This window comes from Camelina sativa, chromosome 3 (genome assembly GCF_000633955.1).
Source record: "Camelina sativa cultivar DH55 chromosome 3, Cs, whole genome shotgun sequence".
Taxonomy (NCBI): Eukaryota; Viridiplantae; Streptophyta; class Magnoliopsida; order Brassicales; family Brassicaceae; genus Camelina; species Camelina sativa.
In genome coordinates this window covers 12,753,934-12,769,905 of record NC_025687.1, presented here as the reverse complement: position 1 = coordinate 12,769,905, position 15,972 = coordinate 12,753,934, and the positions used below count along the sequence as shown (strand labels likewise).

Genomic DNA, 15,972 nt, shown 5'->3' with positions numbered 1-15,972 from the left:
AGATCGAAAGATTGTGAACATTGTGGAAAAAAGTCAGTTCGGAATATATTATTGATTCGCGTATCTGAACCTCTGAAGTGATATGCACTGAGAAAGAAGAAAAGATGATTCTTTTACAATCAAATCCAAGCAGGGTTTTACTATGTAATCAAGCTGGGGCTATAATCTGAGACTGCTTATTAAGTGGTGGTTTTGGACATGTTGGCCGCCTTATCCTCACGTTTATTATTGGTGTTCTCTAACTCGATGCCTTGAAATGTAAGTCTAGATGATCGGTAGTGACTCCCAAAAGCAGTCCCGAAACCCCACCCGAGGCCCAAACCAACTCCGCAACCGCCACCTTCAAAAAATACATAAATGCGCCAGAACTAGAATTTAGCAGATCACAAACTTGTGTGTGTATCCATGTGTGTGCAGACAAAGTATAATAAGAAGCAGAAGTAGATGTTTGAAAATGCTTTACCTGCACCAACGCCTAAAATGTTCATAGGCATTCCTGCAAGAAAATCTCCAATTCAGTAGGTTTTCAAAATACTATGAAACATAAGAAAATCAATGTAATCCGTCAATGTATATAGAGGAGGACCTACATAATCTTCACTTGAGACATCCCGCAATATAATCACCAAACTAAACAAGCAGAGAGTAATAATGTTCCCAAATGGGAATGATTCTATATATAAGTGAAACTAACAATAACTTGAAATGAATTAGCTCTAGTCTCTCTTGATCATTCCATCTTCAATCGATTCAAATCTACTCTCTATGGAATTTAACTTGTAATCCCGTCTCAGCTTGGTCCCAATTTCATTCGAATACAGTATAAAGAAGAAAAACAAGGAGAGAATTGAGAAGGAACCTCCAAAACCCCATCCAACGCCAAATCCACAGCCAACACCGAACCCTAGATAGATTAGATAATTCCAATTTCACAAAATTACGAGTCGAATCAAATAAGACAAAAAGGAAAAAGAATGAATTGTGAATGAGGGGGGCATTACCGAATCCAACACCAACTCCAGTGAAGTCAGAGAGCACCATTATTTAATCTTCTTCACCAGAGAGAAACAACTCAATTTTAGGAATCACCAGAGAGGCAAAAGATCAGAAATGGTCTGATATAAAATTAACCGAGGATACCTTGTTTGTTTGTTGGTGATTGGTGAATCTGGGTGTAGACTAGAATTAGATTGCTCCCTAGTCTCTCTCGTCTCTACCTTTTCACTGAAATATTTGGCACACGCCCTGAACTGTTGAAAGCAAAAGGTGAAACGGATTTTATTTTAGCGACGTACCAAATCAATCAACCCGGTTTACTACTGAACCGGTCTAACTTTTCCAAAAGGATTTGTTTCATGAAAATGAAGTTGGTCGACTGTGGTGCAAATGGTTTACTCCAATATGTACGTAGATTAGTCTCTCATTTCAACTGTTTACCATATGAACTCCGTATTTAAACTCAATATATATATATATATAGATATATGGAAATTACTAAACGTCTCATCTTATTGGAAGTCTAAACTCACAATAAGAAACCATACATTGTTGGTAATACAACCAAAAGGGTAATTTTTGTGTTACAACAGAGACTACACAGTCAGTCTATGAATCTATTGATATACAATACAAGGAAGATCGTATTCCATCACCTTCCAGTTGGTATGGATGAAGATGACTAAGTCACATTCTTTATAGGCTGTGAACTAGATGGCTGCTTATATCATTGCATATANTTAGATTGCTCCCTAGTCTCTCGTCTCTACCTTTTCACTGAAATATTTTGGCACACGCCCTGAACTGTTGAAAGCAAAGGTGAAACGGATTTTTTATTTTATTTTAGCGACGTACCAAATCAATCAACCCGGTTTACTAATGAACCGGTCTAACTTTTCCAACAGGATTTTGTTTCATGAAAATGAAGTTGGTCGACTGTGGTGCAAATGGTTTACTCCAATATGTACGTAGATTAGTCTCTCATTTCAACTGTTTACCATATGAACTCAGTATTTAAACTCAATATATATATATATATCGAAATTACTAATGTCTCATCTTTTTGGAAGGTAATACAGCCAAAAGGGTAATTTTGTGTTACAACAGAGACTACACAGTCAGACTATGAATCTATTGATATACAATTCTAGGAAGATCGTATTCATCACCTTCCAGTTGGTATTGGATGAAGATGACTAAGTAACATTCTTTATATGCTGTGAAATAGATGTCTGCTTCTATCATAGTATATAAAACGAAACTGGACTGGACTTGCCTGGCCTTACTAGGTTGATGATGAAAACAGACAGCACTCTCGAATAGAGACTATACACATTCCTCTAAACATTTATGCGGCAAAAAGAACAAGATTCTCCTGCGGTCTATTTACATCTTCCTACAAGAATTTTTAGCTTCAACAATAGCAAAGTAGAATAATCGACCTAAAGTTTCTTTTGAATGAATTATACACATTGATCTCTCCTGGTTTCTTTTGACATCACCCATTTTTCTGGCGGGAGCCGTGCAATGTCTTAATTCTGGGGCCTTGAGATAACTCTTCAACGTGGGAATCAAATCTGAGCTCTGAAGGTGGAATGAAACAATCCATAGACAAGCCAGGGACATTGAACGCAATCTCATCGATGACCCATGCTTCTTGCATTGTCGTCTTAGTGTTGTGTCCCGATGACATGTCTCCAAACCGTAAAAGCGTAGCCACAGATCTACCTGAGTGAGCGATCATGATCCCTTCTACCTGTTTGTAGTCTTCTAGGTATGAATTGATGGTCGTCTCCCAGTACACCGCTTCGCCTCCATTGTTTTGTATTCGGGTTAGCTGGGAGTCTTCCAAGTGAACAAGAAGACCAGTCTTTTGGCTGAAGTAACCAAACAAAGTATGTCTTATGGTTTCTGATGCCCCTTCGCTTCTAGCTTTGAGTGTCGCTGGGTCTGCGCATAGCTTGAGAATGAAACAGTGTTCTCCATCTATCTTTTTTTCTCCTATGCACCTTGCATTTCCAAACATATACGCTGTGGTTCTCGGGTCAAGTCCCTGCAAATACAAAACAGTAACAATTTTAATTACGCAAGCAAAACAAAAATGCATGAGACGGCTTCCTTGGGACCAGAGGCCAAACCTGAAGAGCACGCCGTAATGGTCTAACCGGTCCTTTTGCAGCATGAGGTCCAAGCCATGGTGTGTGCCTCCACACAAGCTTCCCATCACAACCTGCAAGGACCTTACTCCCACCAAGAACAAGCTCCATGTACCACATATCAGGATTCATATGCCACAACACAAATCCTCCAGACTCAACAGCTTTTGAAGAATTATTCTTGCTCTTTGAACCCTTTGAGCCTGTCTCAAACTCTGAGGCCATCGTCCTGATTCTTCCCATAACATATCCATTTTGCACATAACTATGAACCTTCTGACCACCTGATGCAGCCGTATACTGCTGAAGTATGTACTGAGCAGAGGATGTTTCCTAAATTTTCCAAGTATTGGTAAAGAGTTTATTAGACTTTCATTCTCAACACAGTGAGACAACCACAATTCAACAAAAAAAAAAACTCAATTACTAGTATGCAATTAAAAGAAGATTCAAGCCAAATTCAAGCTAAAACCTAGGGATTCGAGTTGTCTTGCGCATAGTAATCACCAACACTGTCCTAGTTTTGAGGAAGAAGAGTGAAAATTAAAGCTCACCATGGGAGTATTCTTGATGCTGAGGTGAGGAAGGAGATCCAGAGCACTAACGTGAACAGGACCTAACGGTGCGCCAAGAACACCAAGCAAAAGCCTCAGATCCGTTCGTTTAAAGTCGGAAGACGAAGAAACTGACGGCGGAGCTACAGGAAGCTGACATTTCATCCAATTGTACCACCGTCTCTCGAACCGAGAGTAATCTCCACTGCTTCCGGAGTCTTCACCGTCTGGATCAGGACCTTCTATAACCGGAGCAAGCATCTCAGACATGTGGTAGCGGTCCGGCTGCGTGACGTAACGACCTTTCCGACGACGGATGATGATCGGAGAGACGCTTCTGACTGGACTCTTGGATCGTGATCGCCGCGAATTGGATTTGGAGAACAAGCCGCCGTGCTTCTTATCCATAGTCGAAGAAGGTAAGGAAGGAGAAGGAAGTGTTTGTTGTTAGTAGTGTGAGAGAGAAGATGAAGAAGGTTTGGTTTGGTTTGGTTTGGTTTGGTGAAATGAGAAAAAAAACAAAGAGAGAGAAATGTTTGCGTTGAAGGGAAGGTTTGCAAATTATAAATGTCGATTTTTATCCGTTAATTAATACTTAACGGTTTTTTGTTTGTTTTTGTTTAACTATTTCTTTTAATTTAGTGATTTTCCGATTTTTTTTTAACATATCAAGGAATTTATGAATCATCATTGCTTTGCATAAGGAAAACAAAATAAATTAAGATATTAAATTAAAAGATATTGAAAAGTTTCATTATTATATATTTACATGTAGGCAAGCAAATGAGAATTCGGGAAAATATTTATTTATGTATGTTAAATTCCTTGATAAATGTTAATACTACTAATTTTTATTTTATTTTTTTGTCAACAAACTACTTCATTTTATATGTATAAAACAAAAAAAAAATTGTCTTCTTTCTCTCAATGTTTAAGTCGTTCGACATTTGATGAATAGAAAACTTCAGAGATACAGTTTTGTTTTGTTTTGTTTTGAAAGGAGAGAGAGACAGAATATTTGTTTTATTAGTCAAAACTCAAAAGTATAAAAATGAGTATGGTGGTTTTATCAGGAAATAAGGTTGTGACGATTTGAAAAAAAAAAAGTTAATAAGGAAACAATTCCAGATGGAAGTTCAAACTAAGTTTCACAATTTTTTTTTTAAATGCCATACAATTTTGCTGATCAACGCATTAACAATGACTAACTATGAATTGATAAAATGGAAATTCAAATTTTGGTACTTTGAAGTCCAGCTCTTAAACCACCATGAATTCATTAAATAAATAAATATAATTGGTGTTTCATTGCTTTATTCAAAAGAAAAATAAAATTTAATATATTGTAAATCATATCATATATACATATTATACCCCTTTTTAACATATAAAGATAATACTTTATTCGAAAGCAGCAGAAATTAGTGAGCAATTAGCCTTAAGGAACACGAAAGGCATTCCCTTATTAGAGATGGAAACTAAAGTCAAAACAAAGCAGTTGAGTGTGATGATGCTAAAAGCAATATATAGACGAGTATGATGTGCATGAGCATATAAGTCACAAAAGGTTAGCATAACACAAATTTTGTGATAAAAATAGTCTTACTTTTGTAGAGAAATTTTTAATTAGTTAGAGGCCAAGATTCATGGGACCAAATTAGAATGGTTATTCCACAAAAATAGACGACTATGGTTGTTTTTTTTACTCATTCTCATTTTAACCTCACAATAACCATGTTCGATGGTACTACTCATTTTCATTCTCTCAAGTGCGCTTTTGAAGGTTCAACAAAAAAATGATAAATAAGTTATCAAACTGGGAAAGAAGGTAATAGTTACAAATAATTATGGATGATATAAGTGAAGATTAATAAAATAGATTCATGCATGGTCTGATTAAGTATTTCACACACACACACCCACACATAAAAAGATCAAATGATTGTTTGTTCAAATATAATTTTTTGTCATCTACAACTTGCATATAATTTTGGATATAAATTCAGGTTTTCATTCTGCAACATGTAAAGAAGAAGCCTATACCCACTTGAGCAAACTTGTGTGAGTTTGTGCTCTTTTCTGGTAGCTATTGAGGGAAAATAAAAAAGAGAGGTGCATATGATGATGATGATAAAAATATTCCTTATCTTTTTGTCATGATTAAATTGTCATATCGTCAACGTGAGGCGCGAAGTAACGGTGACATGATAAATAAATAAAAGGAGTCGGTGTATGTAATTATAAATGGTGATGATAAACGTTGAGCATGCGAGTTTGGTCCATTGATAATGACAACTTTTTTGCATACAATCTTTGAGTGACCCAAAACAGTGAAACACACAGATTAAAAACAAACAAAAAAACAAACAATTTTATGGACATTACTCAATTTAATATTTCAACAATCTTGGGTATCAATATGGTTATATATACACTAAAGGGGTTTTCTTCCATGCATATTGTATATTTCGTGTCTTGTTTCCGAACTCTCGATATCTTATTGTCTTAAGTGATGCAGCCGTATGATATAAGTTAGATTTAGTCATATGAAGTTTTCAAAAGTGATCTCTATGGGGATATAATAGATTTCGTTTACTTTTACCCTCTCTCAAGGAGTTAATGCTTAAATGATATAAAGTAAAATATTTTAAAATATGATATCATAATAATGTATATACTATAACAATGTATATTTTAATACTCATATTAGCTAAAACATAATTGTATACGGTTAGAGCCAACTTGAATTTTCTACTTTTATTCCTTGTATTTATGTTGTCTTGTTTTCTAACGTTTAACCATAAAGAAAGAATTATGGGTACTACTGGATTACGTACGTTTAAATTTTAATTATCCGTATGTTTCCAAACCCATTAATGTAGTGCAATCAACAAAGCGGCAAAGCCTTAGTATATAACTCAGCGGAATGAAGATATATGTTTTTGGAACACTCTCAAAAGTATAGTTAATGGCAAGTAGATGAATGACTCTCACTAATGAGAGTATATATGAGACCGAATACACAAACCTTAAAGCATTTATAAGTTAAGAACTAACAAAGAAACATTAACAACCCTCACACAAACCTACAAAAACAATCAAACAACACCATTTATTAATTGATCGTGGTCTCTTCTTCTCTTTGGATATGTTCTCCTACGTCCTAAGATTGAGTTTTTCGAGTACTTTTCTCCCATATATGTTGCACCTCATGAACGGAACATTTCTATGTATATGGTACAACAAAACGTTTTGCACATCATCCTACAAAACAGTACCAAACAGAAGATACGTTTATACATAAATTAAATCCACACGAAACGAGTTTGAATCATGTTTATCTCTTACCTGGAATACAATCCACGCTGTCTAAATCACATAATTCCCAAAAGGATTTACAAGAAGTGAATTAATATCACATAACAGCTCGATTATGATCCTCATAGAGCAAAACTCTCTACTTTTCAAATACTTCTGCACCGCATAACTCCCATACTTGTCATAAGAGAGTTGCACGTAGTTTCCATCAAGATGTTTTGAGAGAGCCCTTGCCACATGATAATCTTCCAACTCCAACACATATTGCACCACATAGTTTCTGATAAGTTAAAAATTAGATTTTGATGTGAGAGTAAAAATGTGATATAGAAAATGATTAACAAAAATTCAGAAAACTTGTATCAAAAATATTATTTTATCCGTAACAATTCATGCATAGTCTCAACGCATCAGTGATTATCTCCTTAATCAAAAGGTCTCTTAGCTCTCGAGAGCATTGTATGCATTTTTTAATAAAAAAAACATCCATGTTGATCAGTTGCAATTTCGTAACAGTGTTCAACAATCACTCCCATAAGTTATTGTCGTCATATACATGAAAAAAGAATATAAAATCATAATTAAACAAGTTCAAACCGGTTTACACAATAAAATTTACTCATTTTCTTATAAGATAAGCAAAAGAGCTTCAAAGCCTTTGTTACACTTTTACACACCTAATACTAGTAGTCTATTCAAATATCAACAAAAAAAAGTTTGGAAAGCTATGTAGGCGAGGTTATCATATAATTTTTGAACAACATCACTAACAAACACATCACTATGAATTTAATGGAAAAAATAAACATGTTGGTTTACATAAATATCGTCGAGATGCTTACTTTGCTATGTGAAGGAGAGAGTTGATTAAGGCAAAACATAATCACATTAGCATTAGCGTTCTTGGTTAATTGAAGTGTAACATGGCATAGAGTTGCCATGAACCGAGATATTTGCTCAATCGAACAAAGATTTTCAATCAAAGCTTGTATTGCATTGGCTCTGTTATCTCAAAAAAAAAAAAAAATACATGTTAAATAAAAATGCAGTTAGTGAGACTATTTCTCATAAATCCATGCGTACCCGTGCGAATCGACACAAACCCGAACAAACTGATGAGGTTGTTGAGTGAGTGTATCCAAAACCCGAGTAATCTGTTCAACGGTGCATTTCTCTATAAGCTTTTGAAAGACTTGATGGCCAAAAGGTTCAACCATCAGTTCACATACATGTGAGATCAAATTATCAAATATCTCATCAACTGTCTCCTTTGAACCCTTGGCAATCACATCTTGCAACACACTAGACTCTATACAGTCTTTAGCACGTGATAAAATAGTATCATGATTAGTGTGGATTCCATTATAACCAAATACATAACTTCAAAGGTGGTCATAGAAAGGATTACTTGGGGTAAAAGGAATGTCTCCAAAATTTCCATTCAAGGAAGTATATTGAGAACTCATGGCACTACCACGAGTACTATGTTCATGAAAATCATAATTATATAGCTTAGGAGCATCATACCTATTAACACAATCATCTTTCGGAAACCACAATCTATGTGACTGACTCCTCAGTTCTCGTCTAGTTTTTTGCTGAGAATCTGAAGGAAACCAATTCTCACATCGTTCATACCTTGATCCCCACTGTCCAGGAGAAATTGACGATTATCTTGTAGAGGCTGTTGATGAACCCTTAAATCAGAGACACCAAATCTTCCAAACTCATCTTCTAGGGCTTGCAAGTCAGAGGAAATTAAAGATGTTATGGTTTCATGTGAATAATCACCCAAGGGAAGCGATTCCTCGTAAATTCTTAAAAGCTCCCAGCAAATCTTTTGATACGGAGACTCCACCCGTCTTTCATTCCCATTAATCATTGGAGGAGAAGACTGGTAAAGACTTGGGATGGAGAAGAGGAGAAGAGTTTAGAAAAATGACTTATGAAAGAGAAAAAAGGAAAAAAAAAACTAAACGAAGAGGATATATATTGTGTGATATTCTGTTACACAATATCTCAACAATTTATAAAAAGAAAATAAGTTAATTAAGAGGAATATCTATTTAATCAAATTTAGATAGGTTTGAATCCGTAACATATGCTTTGCTATATTGGTTTCTTATTGCCTATGGAGTAGGTTGTACACTCACTTGTTTTATTTAAATTATTGATCGGAATAGTAACTAACTTGTCTCCTTACAAAATCTCACAAGAATCAGTGAAGGTTTAAAAGCTAAATATGCAGACCATCTCTAATGGTGGCGTTCTTCAGCACAACGGTGATGCCTGACCTTATGTGAAACCCTTCCTCTGGCCTATCTCCTTCTTCCACTCCCTGCCACAAACCCAAGATCAACCAACGGATTCTTTAAATTTTAACAAAAATATATATTTATGAAAACATACATCTGCATTCGCTATGACCACGTTTTTCCCGATCTTGGCGTTCTTGTCGATGATACAGTTCCTGTATTTACCAACACAAGCAGGAAGATGAATGCTACTCAAAACCTTATCAGAGTAGTCTTTTCTTTTAGATGTGGAAAGCTTACCTGATTTTGGTGTTCTGGCCGACACCTACGGGAACTTTCCCTTCAGCCAGCAGAGACGCGATTTCAGCTTCTGTTTGGTAGAAATCAGCTCCCATCATCATCGTATCCTGAAGCTCTACTCCAGACTCTATACGTGATCGTATGCCCACAATAGAGTGCTGCACACTGCATTCTCTCAAGAAGCATCCATGTGAGACTATAGAATCAAGTATCTGCAGTTCCAGGATAAACTTTAAAACGTTAGTATCACCAGATAAATCATCACCTGAAAACATGGTAATAAACGGATTCAAGAATCGTACCCTGCATTTATCAACTTTGGTAGGTGGCAAGAATCTTGGAGAAGTGAAGAAGGGTGTTTTTGGATCGTAAAACTGGAATTTAGGAGGCTGCCAAAAACAGAAATGGTTAGGTTTCACCGGGAGTTGCAAAACTGTTTTGTAGTTTTTAAACAATAGGGCCGGGGAAAACCTGCTCCGTGAGGGCCAAATTGGCATCAAAGAATGATCCTATGGTTCCAATATCCTCCCAATAATCATTGAACAAAAATGCCTAGCCATTTTGGTTTTGTATGTAGCAGCAAGTTGATAAATAAAGGTCAGAGGAAGTACAAATATTTGGTTGATGATGTGATATGCTTAACAGGCAAAAAAAAAACGACAGACCTGGACATTGTGCTCCCCTACGGCCAATGGGATAATTTCAGAACCAAAGTCATTGGATGCAGGATAACTTGACCTTAGAAGCTTTAGCAACACCTCTTTTCTAAATACATAAACACCCATCGATGCAATGTATGGGGACTCTGCAGCTTCTTTTGGTGGTAACCCAAGAATTGAAGTGTCAACTTGCTGCGAAAAACACTAAGTTACGTAATGTTGTTGCAAGTAATAATATGAGTTGAGTTTTAACTTTGTGTAGTGAAAGTTTTGACAAAAAAGATAAGAAATCCTTACCATTGCCTTTAAGTCATCTCCCTTTGGTTTCTCTGAGAATTGAACGATTTTTCCAGACTGGTCAATTTTAAGCAAACCAAAATCCGAAGCACGGCTGTCAATAATAAAAAGAACCAAATTAGTTCATCAAATAAAAGTAAGGCAAGAACATATTTAATGAGACACACCTCTCATCCATGGGAAGACAAGAAACTGTGATATCAGCATTTGACTCAATGTGCTTCTGCAAAAGACACACAATAAAATGAAACAAAGTTCACATGTAGAGCTCAGTGTTGACAAATAAAAGGAATAAGTCTAACCTGCACAAAGTTCATGTAATCCATCCGATAGAGATGATCCCCAGACAAGATCAAGACATGTTCCACATTCTTTGTCTTGGCATCCTGCATTAACATTACCAAATTATGTTACCAACAATGTATACCACACCGACAAGATTACTTTCTGTGAGATGAAAGACAAAAAGAAAACCTCGAAGACCCATATAAACTGCCTAACGGCATCAGCAGTTCCCTGAAACCATTTCTTTCCTGCATCTCCAGAAGTTTGGGTTGCAGCAAGAACCTAATAATTCCAAAAGGAAATAACCACAAATAAGAACACGGTAAAGACAAATCTAATCTATGGCAGGTAATGCTATTACCTCAACAAACCCATCACCGAAATTGACTCCATTGCCAAAGTTGTAAGTACGAGAAAGGTGGCGATTGAGAGAGAAGGAGTTGAACTGAGTTAAGATGAAGATCTTTCTAATACCACTGTTGATGCAATTGCTCATTGGTATATCTATCAGCCTGTAACACCCTCCAATTGGCACCTACAAATTATTAACTAACTAGTTAGAAACCTCATTGACTAGTAAATCAAAATCATCATAGAAAAACAACTGGCAAAACAAAACGCTCCTCACCGCAGGTTTAGCTCTCTTGCTTGTAAGAGGGAAGAGGCGAGTCCCAGCACCGCCACCTAGTATGATAGACGCTACATTCTTTGGGTCCGCATTTTGAGTTCTCAACAGAGGTTCCTGAAAAGTTCATTCTTTATGTCAGAACTTGGAAGAACACGAAGCTACTTAGTGACTTGAATAATGAGAGACACTCTTCACCTAACTAAACCCTCAAAATCCAAACCCTTGTTATTAGTCCATCTCCATCCCTCACAACTGCTAAACCAACTCACAACAGGTACAACAATCTGCTACATTCAGTCCTAGGTCCTATAGCTAAAGTCTGAGCAGCTGTACCAACTTAACGCCATCATCAGAAGCCATTTTCAACACAGTCCAAACCAGTTCCCAACTAAACATGGGACACAGAATTGAAGGGTTCTCTGATGCTAGGTAGATTCATTTCAATATGCATAACATAAACTAAAACCCATACACTTACATTAGACTCTTGATCAACAAATGGGGTGAGAACAGAGCGAATGAGGTTTGTCTGAATCTTCTGAGGTCCAGTCCTAATTGTGTGTGTCCTCAGATGACTGGGCTTGATAACTTCGGCTCCCCAGAATGCACTAACCCTCTCAGAAACACCATTTTTGTTCAGACCACCAAAGGGACTCGAACAGTGGTTCAGCTTCATGGCTGGACAGCAAGACTCCATATTTCCAGAACAACACAGATTCTACAACTTTTTGAAGTAATACTAAAGTAGAAGAAGAAGAGGTAGATCAGATTCTAAAAAGATGAGCTTTAGTAATAATAATACCCAGATCAAAAAAAAAAAAAAAATGGAACTTCAAAAAAACCCAGATTCGATTTTGGGGTTTGTGAAAACAGAACAGTGTTAAAGAAGAGAAGAACAGATATAGAATCGAGAGAAGTCGACTAATTTTGTCCCACAATGAAAACACCTTAAAGTAGTCTCTCTCTCTCTCTCTCTCAAGTGGTGAGAAATGAGTGTGAGTTGAGTGAGTGAGTGAGCTTTTTTAACCTTTTTATTTTATTTTTAGCAGTGCGAAAGAGAAACGGAAAAGAGAAAGGAGGAGTTATGACTTATACGAGAGAGATCGATCATCAACAGACAAATAAGAGAAACAAGTTTAATGTGAAGAAGAAGAAGAGGATACTCGTGATCTTTTTCTGACGAGAGCACCGCACACAACAACAACCTTCAGATTTTTTCTTATTAAAAAGCAAAACAAACAAATCTAAAGGGTTTGAAATCCGAGCCCGCTTTTGCAATATTTTAATATCTTACTTGTCACTATTCATAAAATAGCAATTATCTCAAAAAGGTTTTTATTTATTTATTGGAATTAAAGTATTTTTTTTTTAAAGATAATTCGATTACTAATACTAATACTACTAAACAGTATGATTCCGTTGAATTTATGATTATAAACCATAAGATGAATTTCACATGGCATGTTTACAAATCACTAAATCAGAGCCAACATTTGCAGGAAGTAGCAAAACAAAAATATTTTGTGTCTATGGTATTTGCTATTTTCTTGGAAAGCAATCTCTAGTTATGTAAGTTGGTTAATATGTGCTAAGGAATTTTTTTTATTATGTATTTAGAATTTACCTATTTGGTTTCTAGCATATCTCGCACTTCCTATAACGTTTGAAAGGTGTAAATTGTTTTTCGAGCATCACTATTGTATCTTTGACTTTTCACAAGTCTATTTGGCTCACACACAAGTCAACTCACAATACTTGTTTAACATCAACTTTCACTCAATACAACAGTTATTGCTCATCTACATAGTTCATTGAGATATTTTGTCATACTTATATATTTTGGTACACAAATTTCTCAAAGTTTTATAAACAGGCGACCAAACAAATTCAAAGGAACCATCTAGTCATCTAGATCTAGACAGTTATGACAAAAAACAAAACAAAATGAGAACCATGTAGATAGCTTTAATTTGACCCACAAATTTGGTAACAAACTAATTAAAAATGAAAATCATGTGAAAACATTATAAATAAGTCATTTTAGGAGAGGCTTCAGAAACCTTTTTCAATTATTAGACTAGTTTCACCGTGGACACGATCTCAAAATTCTATGTTTTATACATGCTTTTCCCCATAGGCAAGAAAAAAACACAAGTTGTTTTCATTTAGTCAGAAATTTTTTAGGATGTCTCCATTTTTTCTTGACAATTAGAGCAGATTTCTCATTCTCACTCTCTCAATTATGCACTTCACAAATTTTATTTTTTCTCACTTTTTTTCTTCTTTCGTTAGTTCCTATATTATTATGTGTGCGTAGTTTTTTAATTGGGTCTTGGAGGAATATCTTAGAATTTTGTTTGATTATGCTAAGGGTGAAATATTGTATGGTTCATTCATATGTACATATATGTGAATTTCATGTATAACTCGCAAATCATCTTCGAATCATATACATGCCCCCACTTTTTTTATCGTATGTTCCATACTTAGCTTCTACACTTCGGAGGACTTTTAGTTTTTTTTTTGTTGCATTTCACCAATGATGAATCTAGTATCTATTATTATTTCAAAAACGTATGTACAATGAATGTAGCAATTGAAGGTTACAAAAATAATCAACAAACATATTATGGGTACTAAACACGTGTCACTTTCGTCCGGCGGTGTACGTCGCCCAACCGTGCATATATTGGCCCGGTCGTTGCTGTGCAGTGCAGCTTCACCTGCCTCTCCCTCTCATCGCCAACTCTTTCCAACCATTCTTCTCATTTTTATCAATTATTATATATTACTTTATTCAAGTTGTCGCCAATGATTCTATTAATTCTTCACTTCTTTTATATTTTCAAGAATTGGACTTATTCACCTAATGCTTTTTACTCATGAATTTTCCACGACCAAACTATAAAGAAATATGTATATCCAGTTTGTTTCAATAATTGAACCAATTATAGAGTCTTTGTTTATCTCTATATAAAATCATCAACTAAGTGATTAAGACAAGTCACAAGTCTACGTGATCACCCACTTTAGCACTTAAACCATCATTTTCCCATAAAATCTAAGCCGGAAGGTAGTTACAAGAGAGTTTAGAAAATGGCTTCGTTTGTTTCCGAGAACGTTGCGGCTGAGAAAGTTGACGCCATGAAAAAGTTCGAGGGGAAGAGAAATTTCTTGAAGTTTCTTCCGGCAATTGAAGCTCTCGTTGCGGTGTTGCTTCTACTCTATTGGTTAACGTCAACTCTCTTTGCCGGTGAGTATCTCCGGCGTATTATTTCTGGTGGTTTGACAGGCGCCGGAATATACATATTCGGAGTCGTGAACGTTCTCATCGCCCTTATCTTCTCCTTGTCTAACCAACAAAAGCTAACCCAACCCGATATGTGTTTTCAATACGTTTCCTCCTCTGCCGTCTCTCCTATTAGCGGTTTCTCCTCCTCCTCCTCCTCCGCCACTTCTCCCATTGACGGTGTTTGTTCCTCCGCCGTGGTCTCGGAGTCTATCAACGAAGAAATAGTTTTAGAAGAAAAGTCAGTGACGGACTTTACCTCCGTCACTCTAGCTGCCGTGGAGGCTCGACCGATAAGGCGAGAGATGGTCCGGGCGGTCAGCTCTGTGGCGGAGACAGCTCATTCTATAAGGAAGAAGCGTGAAATGATGGCTCTGGCCCCAGCTACTTCTGAGAGTACTGCTAATGATCATCATGTTTACAGAAGGTCTAGATCAGAGAGACTTGAAGTGCGGGGAGCTTCTTGCAGGAGCATGAGACGGATGCGCGATATCGATGATCTGAGCAGCGATGATTTTAGATCAACAGTGGAGACGTTTATCGCAGGGAAGAAGAAGATGTTGTCGAAGGAATGGATAAGGCCGTAAAATATTATTATTAGGAACACTACTGTTAGCCTTTAACTTTCACAATTTGGATATCTATGTGAGTACGTAATCATTAGTGACAGTCATATCTATGTGAGTACGTGAGTCATATCATTATTCCGACGAAATTACTAGAAATGAAAACTTTTGTGTACGTCCCTTATCTTAAACACTTCCTTAATCAAAACGTAGGATACTCCTTATTAATTTCCAAAAGCGGTAAGAGAATAGGAACCGAATAATTGGGCCGGCTTGAGTGGAGAGAATTGGCTATTTTAAATGGTGCATGATCTGTCTGCATTTTATAGGGTTTTAACTATAGTTTTTAGGATTGTTTTGAGTCTTTTCTTAGGTCTAAGTGTGCTTTTAGAATCCTTTTTGTCTTTTGTGAGTCTTTACAGGTTCTAGGTGACTTTGGAAGGAATCTGAGCGTTTTGGGGATGGAAATATGCATCTGGAGCTTAATTGGTTGAAGTCTGATCGAGCTAGAAGGCAGATGAAGTAAGAGCAGAAATTCATTCCGGATCGACTGATCCTTTCGGGATCGACCAGTCCCCGTCCCCGACGCAATCTTTCCTTTTCTGGTTTAAACCGACTTTTTAGGGATTTATTTTACTATTTAACCACGGGGCTCGACCCCTAGAAAGA

At 36.4% G+C, this 15,972-nt stretch overlaps 4 protein-coding genes and 1 pseudogene across 7 annotated transcripts; 1 reads left to right on the top strand and 4 right to left on the bottom strand.

The window, feature by feature from the left end:
- LOC104776821 (protein TRIGALACTOSYLDIACYLGLYCEROL 5, chloroplastic) lies at positions 21-1,811 on the bottom strand. 4 transcript variants are annotated; one of them, XM_010500955.2, is made up of 6 exons: positions 1,737-1,811; positions 1,141-1,179; positions 1,002-1,052; positions 860-904; positions 464-496; positions 21-340 (listed from the first exon to the last, which is right to left on the bottom strand). In XM_010500955.2, the coding sequence occupies exons 3-6, from the start codon at positions 1,039-1,041 to the stop codon at positions 180-182; spliced, it is 279 nt and encodes a 92-aa protein (XP_010499257.1). In that variant the 5' UTR covers positions 1,042-1,052; positions 1,141-1,179; positions 1,737-1,811; the 3' UTR covers positions 21-179. The 4 variants fall into 4 exon arrangements, with proteins under 4 accessions (XP_010499257.1, XP_010499258.1, XP_010499256.1 ...); XM_010500956.2 differs by having other exon boundaries at positions 1,002-1,049; XM_010500954.2 differs by lacking the exon at positions 1,737-1,811 and having other exon boundaries at positions 1,141-1,272.
- LOC104776819 lies at positions 2,291-4,228 on the bottom strand. Its single transcript, XM_010500950.1, has 3 exons — positions 3,707-4,228; positions 3,135-3,485; positions 2,291-3,049 (listed from the first exon to the last, which is right to left on the bottom strand). The coding sequence occupies exons 1-3, from the start codon at positions 4,112-4,114 to the stop codon at positions 2,495-2,497; spliced, it is 1,314 nt and encodes a 437-aa protein (XP_010499252.1). The 5' UTR covers positions 4,115-4,228; the 3' UTR covers positions 2,291-2,494.
- On the bottom strand, positions 6,916-8,906 carry LOC104778906 (annotated as a pseudogene).
- Positions 9,088-12,666, bottom strand: LOC104776818 (glucose-1-phosphate adenylyltransferase large subunit 2, chloroplastic). The gene is made up of 13 exons (XM_010500949.2): positions 11,927-12,666; positions 11,449-11,562; positions 11,182-11,355; positions 11,010-11,102; positions 10,838-10,921; positions 10,703-10,758; positions 10,536-10,629; positions 10,245-10,430; positions 10,051-10,131; positions 9,882-9,968; positions 9,580-9,791; positions 9,434-9,494; positions 9,088-9,362 (listed from the first exon to the last, which is right to left on the bottom strand). Exons 1-13 carry the CDS (start codon positions 12,143-12,145, stop codon positions 9,261-9,263), a joined length of 1,563 nt encoding a protein of 520 aa, XP_010499251.1. The 5' UTR covers positions 12,146-12,666; the 3' UTR covers positions 9,088-9,260.
- Positions 14,412-15,485, top strand: LOC104776816. The gene has a single exon (XM_010500948.2). The coding sequence runs from the start codon at positions 14,545-14,547 to the stop codon at positions 15,322-15,324; it is 780 nt and encodes a 259-aa protein (XP_010499250.1). The 5' UTR covers positions 14,412-14,544; the 3' UTR covers positions 15,325-15,485.